This window comes from Colossoma macropomum, unplaced genomic scaffold, assembly GCF_904425465.1.
Source record: "Colossoma macropomum unplaced genomic scaffold, Colossoma_macropomum, whole genome shotgun sequence".
NCBI lineage: Eukaryota > Metazoa > Chordata > Actinopteri > Characiformes > Serrasalmidae > Colossoma > Colossoma macropomum.
Genome location: NW_023494791.1, coordinates 7,066,552 through 7,092,326, shown reverse-complemented (window position 1 = coordinate 7,092,326; position 25,775 = coordinate 7,066,552). Strand labels below are relative to the sequence as shown.

General features: G+C 40.4%; 1 protein-coding gene across 4 annotated transcripts in view; it reads right to left on the bottom strand.

The window, feature by feature from the left end:
- micu1 (mitochondrial calcium uptake 1) overlaps positions 1–24,962 on the bottom strand; it is a 102,923-nt gene extending 77,961 nt beyond the window's left edge. For all 4 annotated transcript variants that reach the window (XM_036573729.1, XM_036573730.1, XM_036573731.1 and 1 more), the window contains exons 1-3: positions 24,726–24,962; positions 13,265–13,429; positions 8,488–8,677 (exon numbers count right to left, since the gene is read on the bottom strand). In XM_036573729.1, coding sequence (XP_036429622.1) covers positions 8,488–8,677; positions 13,265–13,428 — 354 coding nt within the window. In that variant the 5' untranslated portion in view covers position 13,429; positions 24,726–24,962. The remainder of the gene's footprint in view (positions 1–8,487; positions 8,678–13,264; positions 13,430–24,725) is intronic.
- Positions 24,963–25,775: the final 813 nt, after the last annotated feature.

Sequence of the window (25,775 nt, the reverse complement as noted above, 5' to 3'; positions counted from 1 at the left end):
TGCATCAGTCCTAAGATATTCGGAGAAGCTGGAGCGACGTTAAAGGAACCAAAATGCAGTCAGTGAGCCAAGAGATATTTTGTTTGCTTCTTCAGATTTGCTCTGAAGCTACAAGCTAAGAAATAATGGAGGCTCACACCAATTAGCACTTTTTAGCAATCAGCACATTCAGCAGTATTTTACAGAAATAATCATAGACAGTGCAGAAAATATTTCTCTGAAATAATATATAGAGAAAATGATATTTCAGTCAAGGTATCGGTACTGGTATCTAAATATTTGGAAATATTGATGGTACCCAGCCCCAGTGCAAACTGCATGTCATCACATACTTGCCTCAAACTGCATTAAGTAATCTTAAATAGATTTGCTTATATGGTCTCTGACATTGTAGGACATGGCGTTATCTACAAAAATGGACAAAAGCACTGACAGGCTGGTTTTAGCTACGCTTGATTCTTTGTTTAAAACTGAAAGAATCAGCATTACTGAGTCAGGAGAAAAAAAAACATGCTGAAATATGGTGTGTGTGTGTGTGTGTGTGTGTGTGTGTGTGTGTGTGTGTGTGTGTGTGTGTGCTGCTGCGAGTCACTCTGTAAAGCCTAAAATAATTATTTAAAGACCAGGAGTGTCGGGTCGAATTTTGGAGGAGGTTTTCAGACCAAAACATACATCTTTACGTGTTAACGTCACACTCACAGGCTCAAAAAGAAGGTCTGGCTCAATGTTTAGATCTCAAATGCAAAATTAATAATATGCTGATGAAGATTTGATGAAAATATTAGATAATTCACTCACATTCCCAGAAGACAGATCTTGTATTTACTGACCGCAATTGACTGCAGACAAATTAAGTAGCGATGTTAATAACATCCACACAGAATGTAATTTAGACAACCAATCAGCAGGGTAGATTTTGGGATAGGCACACTTATGGCTCACTGATACTGATAAGACTACTTAGGTGTTTGATGTGGATTTTTCCATACTCAGTAGTGCTGTAATTTGAGACTGAAAGTGCTGAAATACCCAGGCCTAGTTTCTACAATGCTAAACCGGTGGTTACACACTTTCATTATCCCATACTATGTTACTAAAACTAAAAGAGAGAAACTTTAGGCACCAAACATGTCTCGACTACATTTGAGGTAAGGTAAGAAATAAAGCCTTATTTCTACCGACACCTAGAGGTGAGTGATATTGTAAAAATATAAGAGTTAGGCCCAATCCCATTTCACTCCTCACCCCTACCACTTAGCCCGTAGCCCTCTGTTTTGTGCGTTCGCGCCTAGGGGTAGGGTGTCCCGATTTTTGTTGAGATAGAGGGGTAGAGGCACAGTCTAAACAGAGTGTTATGAGAGAAAAAGAAAGACTGGCAAGATGGCTATGCAACCGACCAAAGAAACACACAAATGTGAGAATTTTCTCCTGTTAAAAATAGGATAACCACTGTATTATCTTATTGTTTCAATGTATTATGCTCCTTTTCTTCATAACAAGCATGAAAAATCACTAGTAGCATACTAACGTCTCGGTAGCTAGCTAGCAATTTACCGTTCCACCTTAAATCGTCCAGCAGTTCTGTCGCCTGAAGTGCCAGAATGTAACTGCTGCTCCATTTAAGGTGGAATGGGAAAATTCGAACAAGAAGCTGGCGAATATCTGACTTCAGCTTCATATCACAGAACAATTAGCGGTTGGTGATAATAAATTATTATCACACCCCCCCCTCTTTGAAGGTATATGATGCTGTAAACGTAACTAACGTTGCTGAACTTTACCCTCCTCTGCTGTCACTGCAGACTGGCAGGGTCGTCTACAGAGCACCTCTAGTAGCCTGTTAATGAAGTAACGTTCTTCTTCATTTGAGGGTCCCATTTCATAGGGGAGGATTTCAACTACGACCCGCTGCAACTCAGTTCCAAGGGGCAAAGTGACACTCCAAAACAAGAGGTAGGGGTAAAAATAAGAAATGGGCTTTGGGCCTTAGATTAAGACATTTTCATTTCAGTTTGAAAAGTTGGAACAGCCAAAAAGGAACCAGTAGTGCCGCATCACAAACTGTAAACAAAAATCATTTGTATGCAATTACACTGCAATTTGAACTTGAGGCACTAACAGCCAGCCCTGTAATATTTCACTGCTGCTTGTCTTTTGCTTTTAGTCCCGTTTAGAAGTTAAACTATCTTGCTGAGAGAAAAGGTTAACAGAAGCATCCACAGAGTGACACTACAGCAGCGTGTCGGCAAAACAGCCCCTCCAGCTATAATAACTCTCTATCCATTTTACCAGCTATTAGTTCATGGCGATTGGAGATGGAGATGGAGCAGCATCAAACAAAAATATTCAACGTATTCACTCTCTATTTTAAGACTCCAATTTCCGACTGTGTTAAGAAGATTACCCATGTGTCAGTTTTAAAACTCAGCTGGACAGTTTTACGTTTGATGCGCTTGGCAAGTCATCAAGAAAATATTTGAGCAGGCGTGCAAATAAATACACACATTTACAAATGTACTGCTATGTGCAGATATAGCAGGAACTGAACTGCTAGAGTTATTGACTTAAGGGCTATATTTACAGACAGCTGGGTTTGGGCCTATAGCAGGGTCATTTTTCAGCCTTACGCGTCCATCGCCCATGAGGACCAGTGAGTAAATTTCGACAGCAGAGAGCAGCTCTGAGGATGAGGCTTGTATTTGTGTTACTATATGAGGGTTGTTTGAATGAGAGACAAGTGGAGAGCCTTTTTCTCAGTAAATAGCTGATCTGCATTTACTACCCATCTGATGAGCTGATCTGATTGTTCTACTCTTCATTATCATCATTATTGCTATTATTATTACTATTATTACATTTTTATTTCCTTCTTTGTTCAGTGTTTTTACTATTGCTATTTTCTGCTGTTTTATGTTACATTTTTATTTGCTTTTTGTAAAGCATGTTTAGCTGCGTTTTGAAGTATACATACCCTACATTTTTCCACTTAAAGTCACCTTATTAATTTTGTATGGGTTTGCTTGGTTTATGTACCAAAAAGAGTCATGATTCATTTTTACATAACCATTTCCAACCTCTTTATCCTCTAGACTGTTTCTGTTGCTGTGCCTTTAAGACTGACATGTATAAATGAGCTCTGTTCTGACTGGCTGCCCTGTTTTGTGCCTCTATCAAACCTCCTTATAACACTCCTTATAACATCAATATGAGTGGGCGGAGCTACACTGCTCTAGGCTGAAAAGACGAATACATGTGATATCACAAAACAATAAATTCAATTTCTATAAATGGACCGCATGGAGGAGGTAGTGAGCATCCCTAGAAACCACTTTGGATACCATAGCAAACACCAACAACCTAAACACCACCAGACGTACCATAGCAACTGGTTAGGAACACTCTAGCAACCACCTGGGATAGAAAAGCAACCAGTTAGCAACACCCTAACAACCACTTTGGGTACCGTAGCAACCACCTAGCAACATCATAGTAACCACTTTGGATACCACAGCAACTACCAACAATCTAGCCAACACCAGATGTAGCATAGCAACTGGTTAGGAACACTCTAGCTATCACCTGGGATACCATAGCAACCAGTTAGCAATGCCCTAACAACCACCTTGGGTACCACAGCAACCACCTAGCAACACTGTAGTAACCTACCAGCCTAACACCTACCTAAACTACCACCTATCACTACCCTAGCAACCACCAGAGATACTGCAGCAATCAGTTAACAATAAGCAAGCAACCACCTCAGATACCTTAGCAACCACCTAAAATATCATAGTAACCATTCAGCAACACCTTAGCTGATATCTGGAAATATCTTAAAATGCACAACCAATCAGCATTTCTTTATGGAAATGCACATCTCGAATTATTATTAATATTACTATTATTATTATCATCATCTGAGGGTGTGAGAAGGAGACAGAGGAGTTCTGAAGAAGCCAGGCTCATCTGAGCCACATCATCTCCCATTCACACTGCACTGAGCTCCCTACAGCGCAAACACACACACATACACCAGTCATCTGCTTGTTGGGTGATGAATGGCCCTCATCAATCACCGACAGACTGATGCCAGAATCCAACATCATGCTGTGCGATCTGAATTTCATTAAAAAGCTATCGGGTTTACATTCAAACATTTCAACATGACGTCTATAATTCAGAGCTGAATAAGTAAATTCTGCCGTTCGGAGCAGCTGATGAATGAAGAGGAGTGAAAGGGTAGCTGTCCCCACACAAGCAGCACAGGAAGAAATCATTACTCTGAGCCTCCAGTTCCACACCGCCGTTCCACCTTACTGCAGGACTCAGAGCAGCTAAACAAATCAGACTGAGACACACAGAGCCTCGTACAGTGACACACACACACACACACACACACACACACACACACACAAAGAGAGCATCCTACAGTGAAACACACACACACACACACACAGAAAGCAGTCATGTCGAGAAATTCAATCGGCGCTCCCCCCCGAGACTCCCGAGGACACGCAAAAGAACAATACAATTACACTCAGAAATTGGCTCTGCTTTTCTGACAGTACAGCTTACAGCACAAAAAACCACTCTACAAAAGACTCATAAATGTGTATACTGTTTACAGCCGACGCAAAAGTTGGCAGAGTTGCCAGGTTAATCCATATAAGTCACACCAGTAATAACAAAAGCATGCTGTAATTTAACGTTAATTACTTCTCACTCGCAGCTTATTAAAACAAGCTGTGAAACTGCAGATTCCACACTTTTTAACCAATACAGCATTTGCATTTGTAAGTAGTAATAAAGATATTTTATTATGATGTAAAGAAAACTTGTCATGTATAGTAAAGAAAACGGCTGCACAATGATATTGGACCATTTGGCATCGGCAGCTAATTGCTTAAAAAAATTATCGGCATTGAACACGTTTAGATCAGCAACGCATGAACAGAAACTGAGTAGAGTTTTGCTCCAAACACATGACTAGCCAATTTGTTATGTTTGTTTTGGTCATGGGTGGCACAGTGGCGCAGTGGCTAGCGCTGTCCGGGTACTCCTGTTTCCTCCCACTGTCCAAAAACACGCAGTCAGGCCAATTGGACATGCTAAACTGCCCCTAGGTGTGAGTGTGTGTGAATGTATATGTCTGTCTGTCTGTCTGCCCTGCGATGGACTGGAGACCTGTCCAGGGTGTATCCTGCCTTCCACCCAATGACTGCTGGGATAGGCTCCAGCTCCCCCCGTGACCCAGAGGGATAAGCGGCTTAGAGGATGTGCGTGTGTGTGTGTGTGTGTGTGTGTGTGTGTGTGTGTGTGTGTGTTTTGGTCATTCTATGATGTAAATGATGTGAGGCAGGTTATGTGTTGTGTTTGAACGCCTCTGCTAAACATGCACAGATTAAAGAGCAAATAATGCTATTTATGTTGCAACTTTGGCTGACAGGAAACATTAGAAATGCGCTCATGTGTTTTATGTGTCTGTTTAGTCCACGTCAAAGCTTCAGGTTTAAGGCTAATAGAAATTGGCCAAAAAAAAGGATACTCAGCCAATTTGGTGCTAAAAATCAATTTACCGATATTTGAAGCTGATATTTGATGGACGAGCAGAATGTTCAGGTGATGTTGGGTTACTGTGCTAAAGTATCTGTATTTTATTGATTTTACTGCATTTCTAACCTCTAAAAAAACTATATTTCTCATTAACACTAATCCAGATAGATGTCCCAGTTTCTGCATTTTATAAATGTTTATGTATCAGTATTGGCAGATATGTACATGACAAATATCCGATACTGGCATCAGCCAACAATTCCCTTTACAATTTCATTAAAGAAAAAACATCCTTTAAATAAATTAAAATGTGATATAACAGGGGTGCACAGCTCCGGTCCTAGAGGGCCAGTGTCCAGCAAAGCTTGGAGGTTTCACTACTCAAACACACACACTAAACCTGGGAATTTACAGATAAGTTTAATCAGGTGTGTTTGAGGAGGCAAATCACCAAACTGTGCTGGCCACCAGCCCTCCAGGACCAGAGTGATATAAATGACAAAAGGCTGAATTTATGCATGTAAGTAATTACATAATTAATTATGTCATTATGTTCCATTATTTATGCAATGCAAGTTGAAGTCTCTGGTCTGATACAATAACTGATAAGTTTAGAATTTCAAATAATCCATTAACGCAGGCCAGTGAGCATGGAGCAGGTTAAAGATCATAGATTATTTTTACTCAGCCATGCCGTAACAAATTAGATGTGACAAATATTGTAAACATTTACATTTCATCTAAATATTTAACATTATTTAGCCACTTACAATGTTCAAGAATGTAAAACTAGAAGTGAAGTAAGAGGAGTTTTTATTATGGGGAAACAAACCCCCATTTCATTTGTGGGGCAGTGATGTTATCCATGCACCATTTAAGCTGAAAAGAGCAAAAATGCCAAACACCAATAGTGACTACATGTGTGTCAGTTGTAATTACTGTCTCTAAATTCCAAAATAAGACTGATCATAATAAAAAATGTTTACATTTTAATACTTATAACCAAAAATATGTAATGCCAATATGTAATGCATCCTCAGTAAACCGAATGTCTCAGAGAAATCCTCTGTATAAGAGGACAGTGGCTGCTCTCAGTTGTTTTAATATCCCCTCACTCTCCCCATCTCTCGCCCCCACTCGTCGCCTCCATCCTCACGCCCACAGGCAAGCCGGCCCATTTGTTCAGGCTGCTGTCTCCAAATCACATTTTCCATTGCTCCTACCGTCGATTATAATCCCTATTCTTTACCTCGGCTATCGTGTTAAAGTAACGAAGGCCCGCTGGACGGGAACCAGCCACCTCTCTGATAATGGTACGGAAAATGAAATTCAATTTAGGCAGAGGGTATGAGATACAGGCAGGTTGGCGCTGTGCGTGTGGATCTGCGCTGTGATCAGGTGGAGGTAGGGAAGGAAGCTGTGTGTTGTGTGCTGCTGTACGGCGAGGTTGTGCTGACAAAGGTTGTGTTTCATAGTTTCATAAAAAATAATTATCATGATATTTTCTTGGTAAAAATAATGAAATGATACTAATAGCTTCCCACTGTGGAGACTCTTTAGCCCAGGCTGCTAAACATGAGTGAGAAAGTATGTGAATTACAAGCCAAGACCATGAGGTGCTTTTCAAAACAATCATTATAATTAACTCTCGAATTTAGTTACAAATCAAAGCATTAAATATATATTTATTTTATATTTTTATTCTATATATTTTATATTTATTCTATAGTTTCATACTTTTTCAGCTCATCCAAACCATCTGGATACTTCAAGTATGTGGAAAACGCTTAGAATTTTCAACAAACAGAATATCACAATCTGGGACTCAGTGGGAAATTGTCTACTGCAATATAGCTCAATGCCTCATTAATGGCAGGTAACAACTAGGCCTGTCACAATTATCACATAATCTCCTGACTGCAAGTATTAATGCTGATCGCAAGTATTTAAGATATTGGCACAGTGACAGCAAGAAGGGCTTGGGCTCGATTCCCAGCCAGGCGACAAGGGTCCTTTCTGTGTGGAGTCTGCATGTTCTCCCAGTGTGAATGTGTAAGTCTGTGTGTCTACCCTGCAATGGATTGGCGACCTGTCCAGGGTCTTGCCTTCAGCCTAATAACTGCTGGGATAGGCTCTGGCACCCCCTGCAGCCCAGAAGGATAAGCGGCTTAGAAAATGTGTGTGTGCAACTGTTTAAGATGATTGCAGCTGCCGGTTGTGCCTTTTCTTCAGTTGATCTGAGGCAAATACACGTAAATAAAAAACCACGGAAAAAGCATTTATTGACACATCATGGGTCTTGATAAAAGAACTAAAGTTCTAACTTCTACGTTGGTGCTATGACGCCTTTAGGGGGCAGCAGGGAGTGATAATTGTTTGATTGAGCTCGAGCTGTTTCTCGTGTCAAAGCACTGCTGAGTATCAATAGCTAGAGAGCAAAATAGACAGTCAGTCAATTTCGTCCCTGGTTTTTACTTCAATACTTTCATATAACGTACAAAAAAGACAATTTAACTGTTAATTGCAATTATTCATATGGCAATTAATTATCAGCTAAAATTTAATTATCGTGACAGGCCTAATAACAATCTGTTTTAACAAGCCGTAGTCAACAGCAGTAAAAACGGGGTACGTTAATGTACAGAAGGTCGCAAAATCCTGGATCATTTTTCTTTAGTATTATTTGGCAAGCAGTTTAAAATTTAAATTAGGCTGTCTATTTTTCCCTCAATTCCCTTTTGTAACACTGGTGATTATCACCTGTCAACAGTGTCATCAGTGCCGGGTTACTTGTTAATCATCACTGAAATCTGATTACATCCAGTGACATCCATGTACCTATGTCACTGGGTGCCAGATCACCCAGCCCTACTGCTGACTCATGATTATTGGCGTCACTGCCACAGGTGACGTGGATGACACTTCATTGATCACCTTGCGGTCGCGGAAGCCGATTCTCTGTTTCTTTTTCTTCCCCTCGGAGCTCGCCTCCTCCTCCTCCTCTCCACTGCTGCTGGACTCCACCACGCTGTCTGACTCCGCCTCCGACGTAACGTCCTTCAGAGACTCCTCCTCCCGCAGCTCCTCCTCATGCCTCACGGATGAGCTTGCCTCTGCGTGGGCCCTGCCGGTCAGGAGACAGAGCAGCGTTTATCCCAACATCAGTAACTCTAAACAACAGCAAAAACACACTGGATGATCAGGTTAGGAGGAGAAATCATAACCACCCAAATATCAGTCACAGCTGATAGTCCTGAGATTTAGAACTTGTCATATTTGGCATGCTGACAGCTATAGATACACAGTGTTGCTGCCACAACTGCAGATCATATCTATGCTGCTGGTGCATGCAGAGAACCTGCTTGATTTGTATCAAGTACAGGCTTCAGTCCAAATTCACATGGAATATTTGATGGTGTTAAAAGCCACAATCATGGACCTCAAAGCCATTTGTGATTTTAACACATTTGCAACGCACTCACACCCGCTCTTGGAGTCTGAACCCTTTCAAATGCCTTATTTGTCAAATCCAACGATTAGTTCAACACAGCCAGATAAAATGATAGAAATCATTACAACATTGTTTATAAACAGCGTAAAAAAATAATAATTGCTGTTGCAACAAGACCTTGATTCTCCAAAATTGAACATTTATAGAAAAAGGAAAGACGTCTCCAGTGGAGGTTGTTGTTATGAGATTTTAAGTAATTCTGGATCATTTCTCCTGTTTCATTCACTGTGAAATGTTCACACATCAGCGTTTCCCCTACCATTAAATAGGCTGAGCCACTTGGATGAGAATATGTACACAGCAGGCTAACGTCTGTTTCAAAGTGTTTATTTTGTTATAAGGTATTTTTTTGTTTGTTTGTTTTTTGCCAAAATAAAGTTGCATTCAATTCAGATCTCAATCCAGTATAGATCAAATTATTGATATAGTAGTGCAGCAGGTGAGCTGTGCTGGAGAAGCAACGTCAGCTCAGGGGTCGACAACATGCGGCTTTTTTACTGTCCTGTTGCGGCTCCACAGCAGAATTAGACTTTTAGGTAAAAATAAAATAATCCTCCTCTGCAGTAAAATAAAGCTCTGCTGATCGTTCAACACAGTTTTAACAATAAATGGTCTTAAATGCTGGAGTTAATGTAGAACTGCTAATTCACACTTTAACCCTGAAGGTTCGTGCGCAGACTGCTGGTCACCATAGCAACGCAGACAACAGTCTCACCTAGCTAACGAAAAGGCAGAGAGAGAAATTTAAGACGAATATTGATGATTTGGAGACGTATGGACTTATTTGCATTCATAATCACTCCAGCTGCTTTCCTGATATGTTTAATCTGCAATGAGAAACAGTCTAACACTAAAAAGTAGCGAAGATGCAATCAGCTTCTCGTTCGCCTGCGGCACCGTTTAAGCTGGAACGGGAAAATTCGAACAAGTAGCTGGCAAATAAGAAGCTGACTTCAGCCTCGAACATTGAGAGACATTTTACAAGAAACTATTCTACCTTCTGAGGAAAAGTTTCCTGCTGGAGATGCAAGAAAAGTGGCTAGAGCTGAGCTGAAGCTTAAAGCAGAGCAAAGTAAGTCTGCCTTTTTCTTTATATTAGATTTGTTAGCCTAGACTAACACATCAGCACACACTGAGGCATATTTACAGCCAAGATAGTAAAATGGACATAAAATATTGTGGCTTAATTTTTGCTGAAGGGACAAAATGGCCCTTCTTAACGTTTGGGTTGCCGACCCCTGGCCTTGCTTTAAGCTTCTACCATCTAAATCACAGTAGTCTTTAGAGGTTCTTGGTCTTTAAAGGGCCTATGTCCTACATTTATCTTGTTCCCAATTTTTTCCTCTGAGCTCCACTTTTGACACACATTTGTGTGGTTTTATGTAAACAGTCAATTTTTCCAGCCTCTCTTTATCTCTTTTGCTGCCATCACATGTTGGCTTTGAAAAATTCCGTCATTCCATGCCTCATAGCAGTATACGACCGACGGGATAAAGAGATGGAAACGTTGCCATGGTGACAGCATTACCAGCAAAAATGGATGATTCCTAGAGGATTATCAGTGTCGAATTTCTCACTGAAAGTAGAAAGGTAGGAGAATGCTCTGTGCTCTTTTGCTTTTGTTGCATAACAATGGCTGATCCTGAACTTCAACAATGAGAAGTTCAGCGTTCATGGCTCCCAAAAAATCAACACCCGGTTTATTTAACTGTTGCTGGGCATTTTTTTATAAACTTGACAGTCCAAACAGTATTTAGCGCTGGTTTAATGAACTATTAACAATGGGCCTCATTCACCAACTGTTCTTAAGAAGAAATTTCTTCTTAAAACCCATTTATACGAAGATTCTGACATTCACCAGTGTTTTCTTATTGGGATTTGTTCACACAAAGGTGTGAACAGTCATAAATCCGGCGTAGACTTTTTCTTAGGACCTTTCTTAAGAACACATTTAAGAAAAAATTTAAGAAGATATTGGTGAACGAGGTCCAACATTCTTGTACAGTTCTATAGACATAAATGCAAATTATTTACTGGCCAATGTGGAGACATATGGGAAGTCTTTTGATCACATCACTGTGCACCAGAAGGTAGGCAAAATGTTATAAAACAACAATATCATGTTTCACTTTGCCATCCCACCATCTCCACCCTGTACATCACTTGGAAATACATTATGGTACGTAGGGAATATGCATTTTCTCATTCAAATTCATTTGCAGGCACCTACATCAACTCTTTCTTGCATAATATGTCTGCAATCAAATCACTCATGATGAGACAAAACCTAATACCTTCTTGGGTTTTTGTAACACAAGAACACTTCGCGTTTGCGCCACAGAAACATTAGCAGCTTGATTAAAAGCGCTGCTGCATATGAAAATTCCCGAAGAGAGCCAGGACAAACTACGAGCACTACCAGCTGTCGGTTACCGTCTGTGCGCTCGCCTTCTGGAGCTGCGCTACTCGTTAGGCTGTTTCTCTGCCAAACTTCTCTATCTCTAAATAACGTCAACAAACTATTCACCACTTAGATGGACAGCAATATGTTCATGCACGTACATCTGTCAGCAGAAACACTGGCAGTATCCACGTTTGAGATAATGTGCATGAGCATTAGAGAAGAAATCTTCAGTCCCCATAATCACCATCACATCACTCACAGACCACAGATTCATCTGCCCGTCTTCCTCTCATATAACTGTCAGTTCTTCTGGGCTTAAAGACGAACTTCATCTTTGTGATCTTCTCTGATCACTTTTGACTGAAATGAGGTATTTAATGCACATCCTTGAAAAGCCCATATCATGGAAAACTGAATTAGAAATAAAAGAGTTTGATGTAGTAGACTACATATAAACACTGTTCAAGTCTCGACATGTACCGTTCACGCCCCACTTCATACAGACCACATATGGAAATTATTTTGAACTCACTGCTTCTGTGAGGTCATGGAAACCAATACGTTTACATATTTCCACACATACATATTTCTACAGCACTTTAGCTCCGCCCACTCATACTGAAGTTTTAAGGGGTGTTTCAGCTCTTCAGCGCTTTTTGAGGCACAAAACAGGATAATCAGATCAGAGATCTTATATCTGTTTTTAAGGCAGAATAACAATAACAGTCTGTTTGATTCATATATTTATGTTTATATAGATGTATAGGTGTGTGTGTGTGTGTGTGTGTGTGTGTACACACACACACTCACATATATACATACATATATACATAATAGAATAGAAACCAAGAAACCATTATCATAGTTGTACATAAGTGGCTCTTTGTAGGCATGGAAATGATCTACCGATTAACCATTAATTGACGAGGATAAAAATCTGATTCAAATTTTTTAATTTCCAACAAACAACAGTTCCTATTTGAAAAGACAGGTTTATTATTCAGTGCACAACTGCAATGACGTACCAACATCTGCAAGCAATAAGACTCTGAAAGCAAGTGTGATGAGTGGCGGAGTGAGGAAATCACACGTGTGTGGAAATATCTAGAGAAGGACATGTACTATGTAGTACTACATTCCACCATCCATTCAAGGAACACTTTTTAATATCCTGGTGCATTAATACAGAGTTCAGCTGTTGTAGGCATCAGCGTACGTATATCAAGTATTTTATAGTGGCCATCTGGATTTCAGAATTGGAAATTTTTTAGAATTTATATTTTGATGAGTCGCGTCCCATTTTTAATGGTCAGTTGATGGTCAAAAGAATTTGCCAAAGTTCATGGTTAAGCGTTTTTTTTTTCATGATTGAGTACATGATGTATACAGTTCTTTAGGGAACTTTTAAAGAACGCTCAAAGAACCCTAACTGAAAACCTTCAGAAAAAGGTTCTGTGTCATTAAAAAGGGTTCCACTACTGTTAGAAACATTTGTAGGTATTATATACGATACTAAATTCAGCTGTAACAATGTCAAGAAAAGGCAAATGTTGGTTTAGGTGGTTTTCTTAACTATTAATTTTTCAGTTGGTGAAAAGCTGCAAATTCCCAAGAGTACCACCGTCCGGCACATGTAATCGGCTCTTTCAGGAATTACACTGTTTTTCTTATTTACTACATCGAGAGGCCTGTGAACACAAACATCTATCCAACAGTCTGTCGGCACTGTGGCATAGTGGAATTTGGCTCAGGGGGAAACTAAAACCCTGTTAAATAGTCCAGTGTTGCTGCAGTACCTTGTCCAGAGCAGTCCTGTAGTGGCAGACACACCGGTCACTCCGGCCAGAGCGGCCAGCAGCAGCCTGCGCCGGTGGGGGGTGCGGAAGGCACTGCTGTGAAATCGTCGCGAGGACTGCGCCATCCCGACCGTGACTGCCGCCAACGCCCGCAAGCGGTACATGCTGCCAGAGAGAGAGAGAGAGAGAGAGAGAGAGAGAGAGAGAGAGAGAGAGAGAGAGAGAGAGAGATGTGAATACAGTTGTCTACCAGTCTGTTTTATAGTCCAAGAGGGAAAGATGTGCTTATTCGCTGGTAATGTTAATGTTAGAGATTGTAATAACCTTCACTGCTACTGACACTGTAATAAACATTGTACATTATGTATATTGTACATATACTGTAATTACACAACAACAAACAAAAGCTCATTATATGTAGTAAATATCCGTTTACTCTTCAGTACACAGGACAGTGCTACTTTATCGCATCATGGCATCCTTCTGAGTCAAACAGCCCCCACACATACACTTGGAACCATGGCTGAGACTGGAAAAGGTCTCCAATGCCACATTATAGCGAGATTCAGGCCGAAAATGGGGGGGCTGCAAATGGTGTGAGTTGAATCGCATGAGGATTAATCCAGAGCAGTAACACTGCAGCGTGAGTCCCTCGGTCCCAGCGCTGCATCCATGGTCCAAGATTTACACTTTCAAAAACTAATTAACAACCAGCTCCCAAAGAAAAAGCAAACAGAAAAAAATTCACTCACAATTTAAACAATTGATTTTTCTCTACTTCCTTGAAACGTATACCTCGCAGTCAATCAATCCAAAGTGAAAAATGCTCTGAAGTCTAAATAAACACAATTCTGCTTGTTTCTACTTTTCTAAAACCATAGCAATAAAAATCCCACAGATGCTCCATCTTATTTTATTATTGCAGCTAATCTCCGAGCTTCATTTGGAAACTCACTGAAGTCAGCAGTGTGTCATGGGATGTGGAAAAGTAATTAAGGGAATGGGGGGCTAAGATGCCCCCCCCTCACAGCAGGCTGCGGGTCCGCGGAGGCCGGAACGGCCACCTGTCGATACTCCATTACCGATCGCCTCACTCTGATCGGAACTCCTGATTCAGCAGAAGGGAACGGGCAGAGGACACTATGCTAATTGGGCCGAGCAGCGGTGCGTGACTACGGGGGATGATGGAGTTATTCTCTGGAGGAGGAAAGACTTCGGCAAGCTCTCCTCTGGAATGGGCCGGCCGGAGAGCCGGTCAGGTGGGCTTTATAAAGCTGGCTTTACATGGTGAAACTTTCACGCAACTTCAGCTACTTGAAAATTCATTAAACTGAATTTCACTTGCGTAAAGCCTCCTGCGCTCACTGGGAACTTATTCGAACCTCAACTCCTGTTTGCACCGAAATCCTGATATCATACCAAGAAGTCACAACAAACTATATTAGGGCTGAATGATTAATCGATTTAGTATCGAAATCGAGAGCTGCAATTCTTATTATAGTCAATGTGGATACATTGCAAGTTTTGAGTAACCTAATTAAACTGAGCTTGTGAACTGCTTTTAGATGAATTTGACTAATGAGAAGCAACCAAACTGTGACATCACAGCCACTGGCAGGCTGGTGCACTGTGTTAAGCGTTTGAGCCTCAAGCCAGAAAAAGTATACGCTGGTCTTCTTAGCCACAAAAAAGGCCCAAACCTCAGAAAACAATTTATAGAAAACAATTGCAATTTAAATTGAAACCACAATAGTGATCAGAAAAATCACAATTAGATATTTTGTCAAAATCATTCAGCCCTAAACTACATGCATTTCAAATGCTCAGGTTATTCATTTTTCCTGCTCTTTTGACACAAAACGTAGGCTAAATAACACACGCAATGCTTTTCTATAGTCTCTACAGTTTCTATGGCTACTAATCTTGATAACTACTGGAATAATCAAATGTGTTGTATGCAACTTTGACCATTCTGGAATTGCATTGAATAACTGTCAACGTGCAAGTCTCAAGTTTCATGCAACTTGCAACCTGCAACTTGGTGCACAAACGTTTCACCATGTAAAGCCAGCTAAGACTCCTCACAGGGGGAATGCAGTAGGATGTGCATGTAGATGGACAGTAGCTTGTATGACCAGTGCTGTCAAGCTTATCTGCTATTAGGCGAAAAGAAAGCAACAGAACTTCACATCGAGTATGCAAAGTCAGTGCGTCTCATTACAGCACAATTAACAAGTTAAAGCTGAAGAAGTGTGATAAGAGCAAATGGTAAAAGAGGTGGGAAACAAAATGTCACAATATGATTTTGTAATGAACAGTATTAACCTTTGCAATTTACCCCAGCATTGATTGAATTTCAACAGCACAGGGGTGAATTTCTTTGCATTACTGCATCTGAGAAAAGCAATGTAACAATGTGTTCGGCATGGTCTACTGAGACCCACCTACAGCCTGCAGACTAACCCACATAGTCAGAACATTTAAGATATACTAAACTCACACATTCAGTTCAGGACAGATGTTACTGGACATAAGGGTGGCCAATACAGCAAAGACATATATACATTCTGATTACAGATTAAGACTGAGGTGTTTATGCTCACTCTACTCAACACTCTGATGGAAAATCTCTGTTTACCTGCTCACTACAAGCAATCCGATCCAAAATCACGAGTATGCACAGAGAACCACTTAGTGTAGATGTTACCATGACAACCAGCATCACGTGAGTCCAGTCAGAGTGAGATGAGCAGCAGTGAGCAGTGCTTGTGTTTTTTAATTGCTTTAAAATGATGTCAGACTCAGGAAAACGTCCTTCACATGTCCTTATTAAAGAAGGCCGAGAGGAAGATGTCGTGTTCTGAGACACATAAGCTGGACGTCCGTCCCACCGCCGTCTTTTAAAGATCAGAGCATAAACTGTCTCCTCTGCAGACCAGTTTCTGCTCCGCTGTGTTGAACAGTATAAACTTTCACTATGATGCGACGAACATGATCAGAACGGACTTAAACTTTCAGATTGGGAATGTGATCAGATACAGGTGTTTACACGGATATTGTTCTTCTATTTAACAGATTATTTACAGGATTACCCACCTCGTTCAAACTGCATTCTTAACGGTCTGATTGGAATAGACTAATCAGACTAGTCTATTCCAATTGGGCTAAAAATGAATTTTTTTTTTGTTATATTTTGCATTTTGGGTGCAGTTTGTGAATTTAACGATCGCGTCTGCGTGACTTACTTTTCTGCTTCTGTTGTTTTGCTGTATCCTGCATTTTAAGCTGGATGCCAGGTTTTGAAGTGGTATCAAACCAGCAATGGAGAAGTTGAGTGTTGTACTCTCTCCTGAAACTGAACTGTGACAATTAATCACCTGTCTAATATCCCTCACAAAAATGCGGGAAATACTTCCACTAAATTGCTGATTTATTGCTGCTCAAACTGTGTGAACAGGTCTGCGCTGTCTTTGATTATTGACATTTCATTGTAGACCTATTAAATCTTTGTTTCTACAGAACATTTTCAGTCATTTCCTTTAGCACCCACTGAAAAGTTCTGCGCGAAAATGGTCAAAAGTGGTATTTTCGCTGGCCTAAATTTTGGTGCACCTCTAGCCTAAATCTGTCCTTTTATAATACACACAGTTGTTGAGTTGTAGAAGTACTGAGAAGGACACTCAGAAATGCTACAGTAATCACAATAACGATAACATATTATCTAATCACCAACCCTTTACTGAACTGATTTAAAAGTCTACTGATCGAGGTACTGCTGGAGACGGCTTCAATATAGTTGACATCACATTGTTAAGGCTGGGCGATATGTCGCCTATGGTGGAATAGAGTGATATTGACCCATTGTGTTATTGCTTTTCAGTTTTAGCCATATTAATTTTAGACATATCTAACTATCGAGTATTATATCCAAGTAGTTTGTTATTAGCTTTCAAATTCTATTTTGTGCACTTTATTCAAGGTATTCTGCAATGTATGTAGTTTACTAGGAGCTTAGGAACAGTTATAAACAATAGAAATTAAGTAAACAGTAAGTCGCCTTTCTAGAAATGCGCTTTTTCCTTTGGTGTAGTTTTAGAAGATGAAAATGAAAATACACTAAACTTCTTTTAGCGTACTTAACTTTCTTAATGCTAATTGATTAACTTTATCGATGCAAACAAATATTATCAGATATCATGATATCGTGATAAATTTGGAAAATATCATGATGCTGAATTTTATGAACATGGCCCAGCCCTACACGTTGCTTTCTATCCTTCATTAAATAACTGTATTTTCTCAAACTTTGTAATAGACAGTGCAATTCTAGCATGTACATTTTGTCAAGCTTACTGAATAAAATCGTTTGGATCACACCAAATGAACTGCACACAAGCTTCAGCCTTCACATCCAAGTCCAACAAGAAGGTCTAACCGGCTGCTTATCTCCAGACTCTAAAATGACTTTGCTGAAACAATCAACCTTATCTGGCAACGCATTTTTGACTACCTGCTTTAAAATGAGCTACGGTGTCGAGCTGTAACTGGATTCAGTCAGGTTAGCATTGAGAGGCGCCAGACAACTAGCAGACAATGATTAATCACCTGGACAAAGAGGGGACAGCACACTGTTCACATTTACAATAACAAACACACAGCGCAGATTTTCACTCCCTTCAGACGGCCTGCCAGATGCACTCCGAAAAGTGTGAGCGAAGCGCACCTGGGCTTTAGCAACATGGCTGTTTACTAGAAATTACCTCTTCAGGCGAGCTGTGCAGCTGAACTGTGCAAAGCCCCGGTGGGCGAGCAACCGCTGCACTGTGGAACAACATGAGTCGTTGACTGGAGTAGTTGAGCTTGGTCAGTTGGTCGGTTTTAGCGTGTCTGCCTGGACTCCACAGAGTCTGAGACCCCATAAACGTATATTCTTTCATTCTATTCTCATTTATTGTCACTTCACATTTACACAGGTGTGAAGGTGAGTGAAAATCTTAGCCCCCTTGTAGTACTTAAATATGCCAAAAAAAGAAAGAAAAACAAACACACACACACACACACACACACACATATATATATATATATATATTGGAACAAAACCTCTCATCTCCAATATGGTACCTTTACAGGAGAAAGCAAAGCCAACCTATGTTACTTTTAATGTAAGTTAATGGAACCAGACTTTCTTCCAAGTCATTTTGGGCCGTTTCTTCTGGTCCATTCACCATGAAATGTACATATAATACAAAGGCCAACAGGCATTTTCAAATTCTGTCAAAAACTGAAAAATGGAGAAAACGACAGCAGCAACGTATATGTATATAAACACACATTAGACTCTAAATATATACACACATATACACAATATACACATTAATATACACCAGTATTGCATCATTCCAATGTATAGTTTTTGTACGGTAATATAGGTTGAGAAATAAAAGCTATGACATGTTCAGCTGTACACATTTCCATATATGCAGTTTGTGAGTCTGAGGTAGATAAATGAGATGCAGGGATATAATATTAATATATACAGTATATTCCAGATTATACAAGATATGGATAGAATACATACAAGATGTCAATCTATATGTGGAAGTGTAGACTTGCTAGTTTGAAGTTACAGTAGGATATATTAAAAGCCTATGTTTTAGCTAATAATCTTACACTTCAGCTGTGCATAGTAGAGCTGTGGAGTTAAATTAAGACATACAGACATATGCAAAAGTCCAGCATCGAATTTATAGTTTTAATACATTTTTTTCCAACAAACTCAAGAAATAAATAGAAATTGTGCACTAAAATCTGTAGAAAGATGCCATATTTAAGTGTGTTCTCTGTAGACTAACTTATTCTTACTCATAAAAAACAAAACAACTAAACATGCAATTTAACCAGGGGTGTTTAAACTTTTGCATACGACTGTGCACGTTACATAGAACACACATCAGGCTAATTTGAGTATATTGAGCCTATTTTAGCGTAAACATCAGTATATTTCCTTAATACGCACACATATTAGCCTGATTATATATTGTGCAAATTTAAGGTTGTTCTATTTATTTAAATTTAAGTCTTTGTTCTAAACAGCCAATCACCTCTTACGTTGCTAGTCTGTTTCATTTTTTCATTCAGCCCACACAGCGTGAGCTTCGGGTCAAAAAGGGCAGTAAAGCAATCAAAATTGCCCATAAAAATTCATGATTGGTGCATTCCTAATATTAGCCTGACATATAATCATAACTGTATATATTATAGACTAATAATACAGGGAGATTCACTTGAAAGAGGCCCCGAATATTCTTTTGTAACTCCCGTTAGGATGAAGCAATCTGAACCAAAAAAATTCGCTACATACCTTGACGTATGTGTAATCAATTGCATTACATGCGATGCTGGAAGTGATCTCCGTTTTCTGCCAAACACATGAAGGGGTTATGGGAGTTTGCACCCAGAAGTCGCAAACGTTCCGACGCAGGGCCTCTTTCGAGTGAATCTCCCTGTATATTGTAAATATGTTAGCCTAACTTTCTGTTTATCAGCCTAATCACGTATTATAAATATTGCTGCTGTCCAAAACATGATTTTTAGTTTTCTGCATAATTTGAGTTCAGCTGATGTCCTTTACATTGTGCTAAAACTTCATGATGATTGGACCAATAGAAATGCTCCAAAATCGCTTTGAATAAAATATATTTACATTAACTTACGTTGAAAGTAAAGAACGTTTTTATCCTCTCCTGTAAAGTTACCATTTTAGAGATATTTGTTTTTCTTTGGACAGTGACGATATATTAGTCAGCGTTTTGTCAGTATACAATTGTCTGTAAACTGGTGTAACTGTATTGTACATATCGCTGCTGTCGGAACAAAACCTTGTATCTCCAGTTTTGCCGTTTTTCAGTTTTTCACATAATTTGAACATGCCTGTTGTCCATTACACTGTGTGTAAATTTCATGAAGAATGGACCAAAAGAAATGACCCAAAATGACTTGGAAAAAACGTCTGGTTCCACTGACGTACATTGAAAGTAAAGTAGGTTTTTTCCTTCTCCTGTAAAGTTACCATTTTGGAGATACAGGGTTTTGTTCCGACAACAGCGATATACTATCCTAACTGCATAAGGTACATTTGTGTATTGTGTATGTATTAGCCTAACTATTAGCATACTGAACATATATATATGCCTATGCTAATAAAGCATACTGTCAGTATAAAACATTGGTATTATGTATATCGGCATAATTGTATACCGGTGGTCTCCAACCTGGAGAGCTACCTTCCTGTGGAGTTTAGTTCCTACCTGTATCCAACAAGCTGCCCCACACCTTACTTAAACCTAACATATCTGATCCAGCCAATCAGGGGCTTGGGAAGAGGCTAATTTACTGGAGCGGTTGTGGCAAATTGTGGCTGTAACTAAGCTCTGCAGGAAGGTAGATCTCAAGGACCATGGTTGGAGACCACTGTTGTATATTGTGCATATATACACAAACCTAATTGGATATGGTACATACATTAGCCTAATTGCATATTGTACATATATTAGACGAACTATGTAATTTCAGCCTCTGTCGAACGCATACAACAGAGCATTAATGCATGTAGCAGTCTTCCATTTCCGCACTGATTATCTGCTCTAATGACTTCACAGGAATGTATACTGAGTGCTCTGACCAACCTCAAATGATCCTAATGAACACACTTTGATTGATGTTCACAAAGTCTTTTGCATGAATAAAGTAATCGGCTATATTGAGCACAATCTTTGCAATTTTCATGAACTGGGTTTCTGAGAAATTTTACAAAGTAAATCATCTTCAATACAGTAGCCAAGGAAACTCAACAGCTTCGAAAAAGTAAATTATGACCATTTATCTTAAATCCCAGTACAGTACTGTCTTATGAGTTACATTTCTTTTAAAAATTTTGGCTTTAACACTGACGTGGAAACCACTCCTCAAGCCCATATCCTTCTCTAAACCATCAACTGAGAAACATACTGATCTGAAATGAGCTTATAACAGTAACGCATGCGCAGAAGTTGGAATGGCTGCTCAGTTCCCTTCACTTTAAAAGTTCTTAAAAGCATAAGGCCAAAATTTCAGAGCTGAACTTCTGAAGAGCTCCTCAACTCTTCTGGTTTCCAGTCTGATCTGAGTACAAACTCCTCTCTGTTAAAGAATGGACTCAGAAAGAGGACATATGGAGCAGAACCATTCCTCTCTTTTCAGTATCTCTGCTGGCCAAATGACGTCCGAATCATGTACTGATAATGAGCGCAGGACGCCCAGAGGTAAGAGAAGAAGAAACTAATGATTTCATTACCAAACACGCTCTCCCTCTTTGTAGATCTATCAAGCTGACCGTCATTCCTGTACTGGGCAACTGCTAATGGGCTGAGGCTCTAAAGCTGGGGGATCCTGCTGCTTTTCTCAGCTAGCAAAACACCACTTCAGAAACACCAAATGCACAAGACATCAGACAGACAATTAGCTCAAGCCAATCAAAGAATGAATAATTCGGCTTAACTTGTGTGAAAATGTTTCATCGTTAATTTCAGAGGTGGTATGATACCACTTCTTTCCCTATATCAATACTGATACTGAACCTTGAGTGCGTTTACATGCGCTCAATAATCCGATCATAATCGGATTTCTGCAGTTATCTGATTATTCAAATGGTCACGTAAACAGCACACTCTGTTTTCCGGATTTTAGCTCAGTAATCAGATTTCTCAGTGCCAGTAAACTCTTAATCTGATTTCTTTTGGATTTCTCAGTCTGCACATGCGTGAAACAGACGGCGGTACCCGGAAATAAGCGAGCAGTGTTGCCACGAGACGCAACAAAACACATTTGGAGCGACGCTGAAAAAAAAAGAAGAAGCTGGTTTTACGTTACATTTTCGTCACGTCTTCTTCTGTGAGTTTATTGGTCGGTTGCAAAGCAGAAATCCGATTACTGTCTGACTCATGTACATGTTTCCCCATTATCTGATTAATCAAAAGCATGTAAACGCATTGATTGGATTACTGACAAAATCTGATTTTCTGCAGTTATAGGATTATTAAGTGCATGTAAATGCACTGTTTGGGTCTGATCCAATATTTTTTTTAAACCTGCTAATGTATAAAGTTATATAATATTTATACAATATATAAGAATACTCGATATTCAAACTACCCCAACGCTCTACTGTCCTTCCTTCACTGTTATCATGTAACATTGTAACGTGGTTGTTTCAGTCTAACTCCCTTTACTTCGCAATTCTGTACTATTTAAGGCTAGATTTGACACAAATGGATCAGATTTATTCTTTTTTTCCCTCTTATATCAGATCCTGCCTATACTGTCCCAATACCAAAGCCCAGTATTGGATCAGTGCTAATTCTATTGGGTGACTGTTATCAGAGCAGCTACTGTAACAACCCCCAGTGATGCTAAAAACTCATTAAAAAAAAACCCGTCACTCATTTTGATAGTGCTTGATACTGCCAGGACGTTGCTTTTCAGTTTTACATTTTTACATTTCATAGATAATGATTATTATATTCATAATATAACTGCCATAAAATGGCAGCATTCCTGCTGCCAAGCCACTTGTTTGTGGTTAATTCTATGTTGTCCACTTTACTCACAATGCTAATGTAAATATCATCCGATACAGTGAAATATTTTGAAAAAATTGTGATACTGAATTATCAATACCGCCCACACAATATAGATTGGTAATTTTTCAACATTCAATTCAATTTTCTTTGTACAGCACTGAGAGGAACGAAAACACGAAAGGAGAACCCATTCACCACTGAGCTACACCAGGCAGCAGATTCAAGCACAAGTACAACTAAACCGAGTTACACAGTTCAGATCTGCGGGGTGTCCAGTGTTAAACATCTGTCAAAGACCTAGTCGAGGTTCAGTGTACTGTGGGTACTGTGGGTTTACAGCATCAAGAAAGTGGTTAGCAGTTCACGCTGACAACAAACTTTCACAACAACAATTGCTAGTGAAACCACTCGTGCTGACATCAACATCTGTGTACGGTCACTACATCCTTCAAGTGTCGGGTACAGGGGTATAAAACCCTGCAACGTTGGGCTGTGGAGCAGTGGAACTACATTCTGTGGAGTGATGGAGCTCCATCCAACACCTCTGGGATGAACTGGAGTGATCCAGAACTGATCATCCAACATCAGTACCTGGCCTCGGTGATCTTGTGGCTGAATGCAGTCACATCCTCACAGCAGTGTCCCCAACACCTAGTGTAAGGCGTTCCCAGGAGAGCAGATGCTGTTACAACCCAAACTTTTGGACATACGGTGCAGTATACAAGGCTAATGGTGGGCACACTACCATATGGACACCCCTCCTAATCATTGAGTTCCAGTGTTTCAGCCGCACCCATTGGTATAACATCAAGCACGTAGCCATGCAACCTCAGCAGACAAACACTGGAATGGGTCCAGCGGTGGTCCAGAGTTTAGTTCCAACCTGTACCCTGCCCCGTTCTTAACCCTAATACACCTGCCAATCAGGGACTTGGGAAGAGATTGATTAGGGGAACAGATGTGGCAAATTGGGGTTTAAGCAAGGCTCTGCGGGACGGCAGCTCTCCAGCACCAGGGCTGGAGACCACTGGTCTAGAGCCTGGCTTTTTGCTGTCATAATCAGTTGCAATAATAGCTGAACAGGTAAAAGATAACAAAGAATAACATAAATTTGACTAGATAAACAAAACAACCCATGTTTGCACCCATTCCTGATACTACACAAGTTTATGTTCCCCCTGATAGAGCACATCAAATTCAGCTCATCATCATCCAGCTGCGTTAAACAGAGCTGAGATAACACAAGAGCCTGAACGACTCATGTTATTCCCGTTCCACCTTAAATGATGCAGCATGTAACCAATGCACCATTTAAGGTGGAACGGGAAAATTCGAACAAGACGCTGGCGAATGAGAAGCCAACTTCAGCCTCGTAGAGTCTGAAGACAGTGTTAACCTAACTAGCTACGTTTACAAACGTAATTCAACATTTAAAACGCATTAAACTGACTATAAAGCTACGGCTCACTACTGAAACCACCATACCTAAGTTGCCACCCCAGTTGTAGCCATGTCAACGGCAGTGTTTTGACAGCTAAGCTAGCTTGTTGGCTAACACCGAAACGCAGTGTCCGTAGCCTACCGCGTTAACTGACGTTAGCCTAAAAGCATGCTAACGCTGCTCGCTAACTTTTCTAGCTTACTTTCTCCTGCTGTCGAGACGTTTTCTGAAATGTCCAGCCTTAGCTAGACACTCTGGCTACTATCACGCCAGTTCGCGTTTAGTTAACGGTACAATGACAGAAGCCGAGTCTTGAGGCAGGTTGTGTATCTCTAAGGCAGCTAGCTGGCTGTCCTAGCTGGCTCGCTACCTGCAGTTCCTCCCCACTGTTGACGTTACTCACTTCGGCTGCTGTGAAGATCTAACAGCTGGTGAGAAGCAGGAGGTCAGGCACTACTGATCAACGTGTGAAGCGATTTTCGGACTGGCTTCTGTAGAAATTAATCCGTCTTCACTTTCTCCGTTGAAAAAAAGGCAAACATGAAGTTCCGCGTAGCGCTACAGAAGCCATACGCTAACATCCCAGCGTAAGCGTCCAGAAGCCGAGAGCCTCCTCCTCCGCTGCTCCTCCCCTCAGAGCGGCCGGGTCTACGCGCAGGGTGAGCTGGAGGACAGGAGTCCTGGATGCCTGAAGTTCATGAAATAATTAGTAGAGGTGCATATAATATATGGCCAAAAGTGTCCAGACAGCCCTTCTGCTTGGTGAATTCAGATACTTTAAGTCTCAGGCACACAGAGACCACCTGGTTAAGACATTCTGTTCATGGCTACTTCTGATCATTCAAGCAATCAACACTCTGAAACCAGTTGTGCTCCATCCTGGTCCTGGAGAGCTACTAATAAGGACATTTCAGATCCAACACTTTTTTTTCAGGGGCTGTTTAGTAAAGGGAATGTGTATATATATATATGTATATATACAGATCAGGTATAACATTTTGACCACATCCTTGTTTCTATGCTCATTGCCCATTTTATCAGCTCCACTTACTATATAGGTGCACTTTGTAGTTCTACAGTTACAGACTGTAGTCCTTCTGTTTATCTGCATACTTTGTTAGCCCCCCTTTACCCTGTTCTTCAGTGGTCAGCACCCCCATGGACCCTCGCAAAGCAGGGACTATTTGGGTGGTGGATCATTCTCAGCACTGCAGTAACACTGACGTGGTGGTGGTGTGTTAGTGTGTGTTGCGCTGGTCTGAGTGGATCAGACACAGCAGTGCTGCTGGAGTTTTTAAACACTGTGTTCACTCACTGTCCACTCTATTAGACACTCCTACCTTGTCAGTCCACCTTGTAGATGTAAAGTCAGAGACGATAGCTCATCTGCTGCTGCACAGTTTGTGTTGGTCATCCTCTAGTCCTTCATCAGTGGTCACAGGACGCTGTTGGC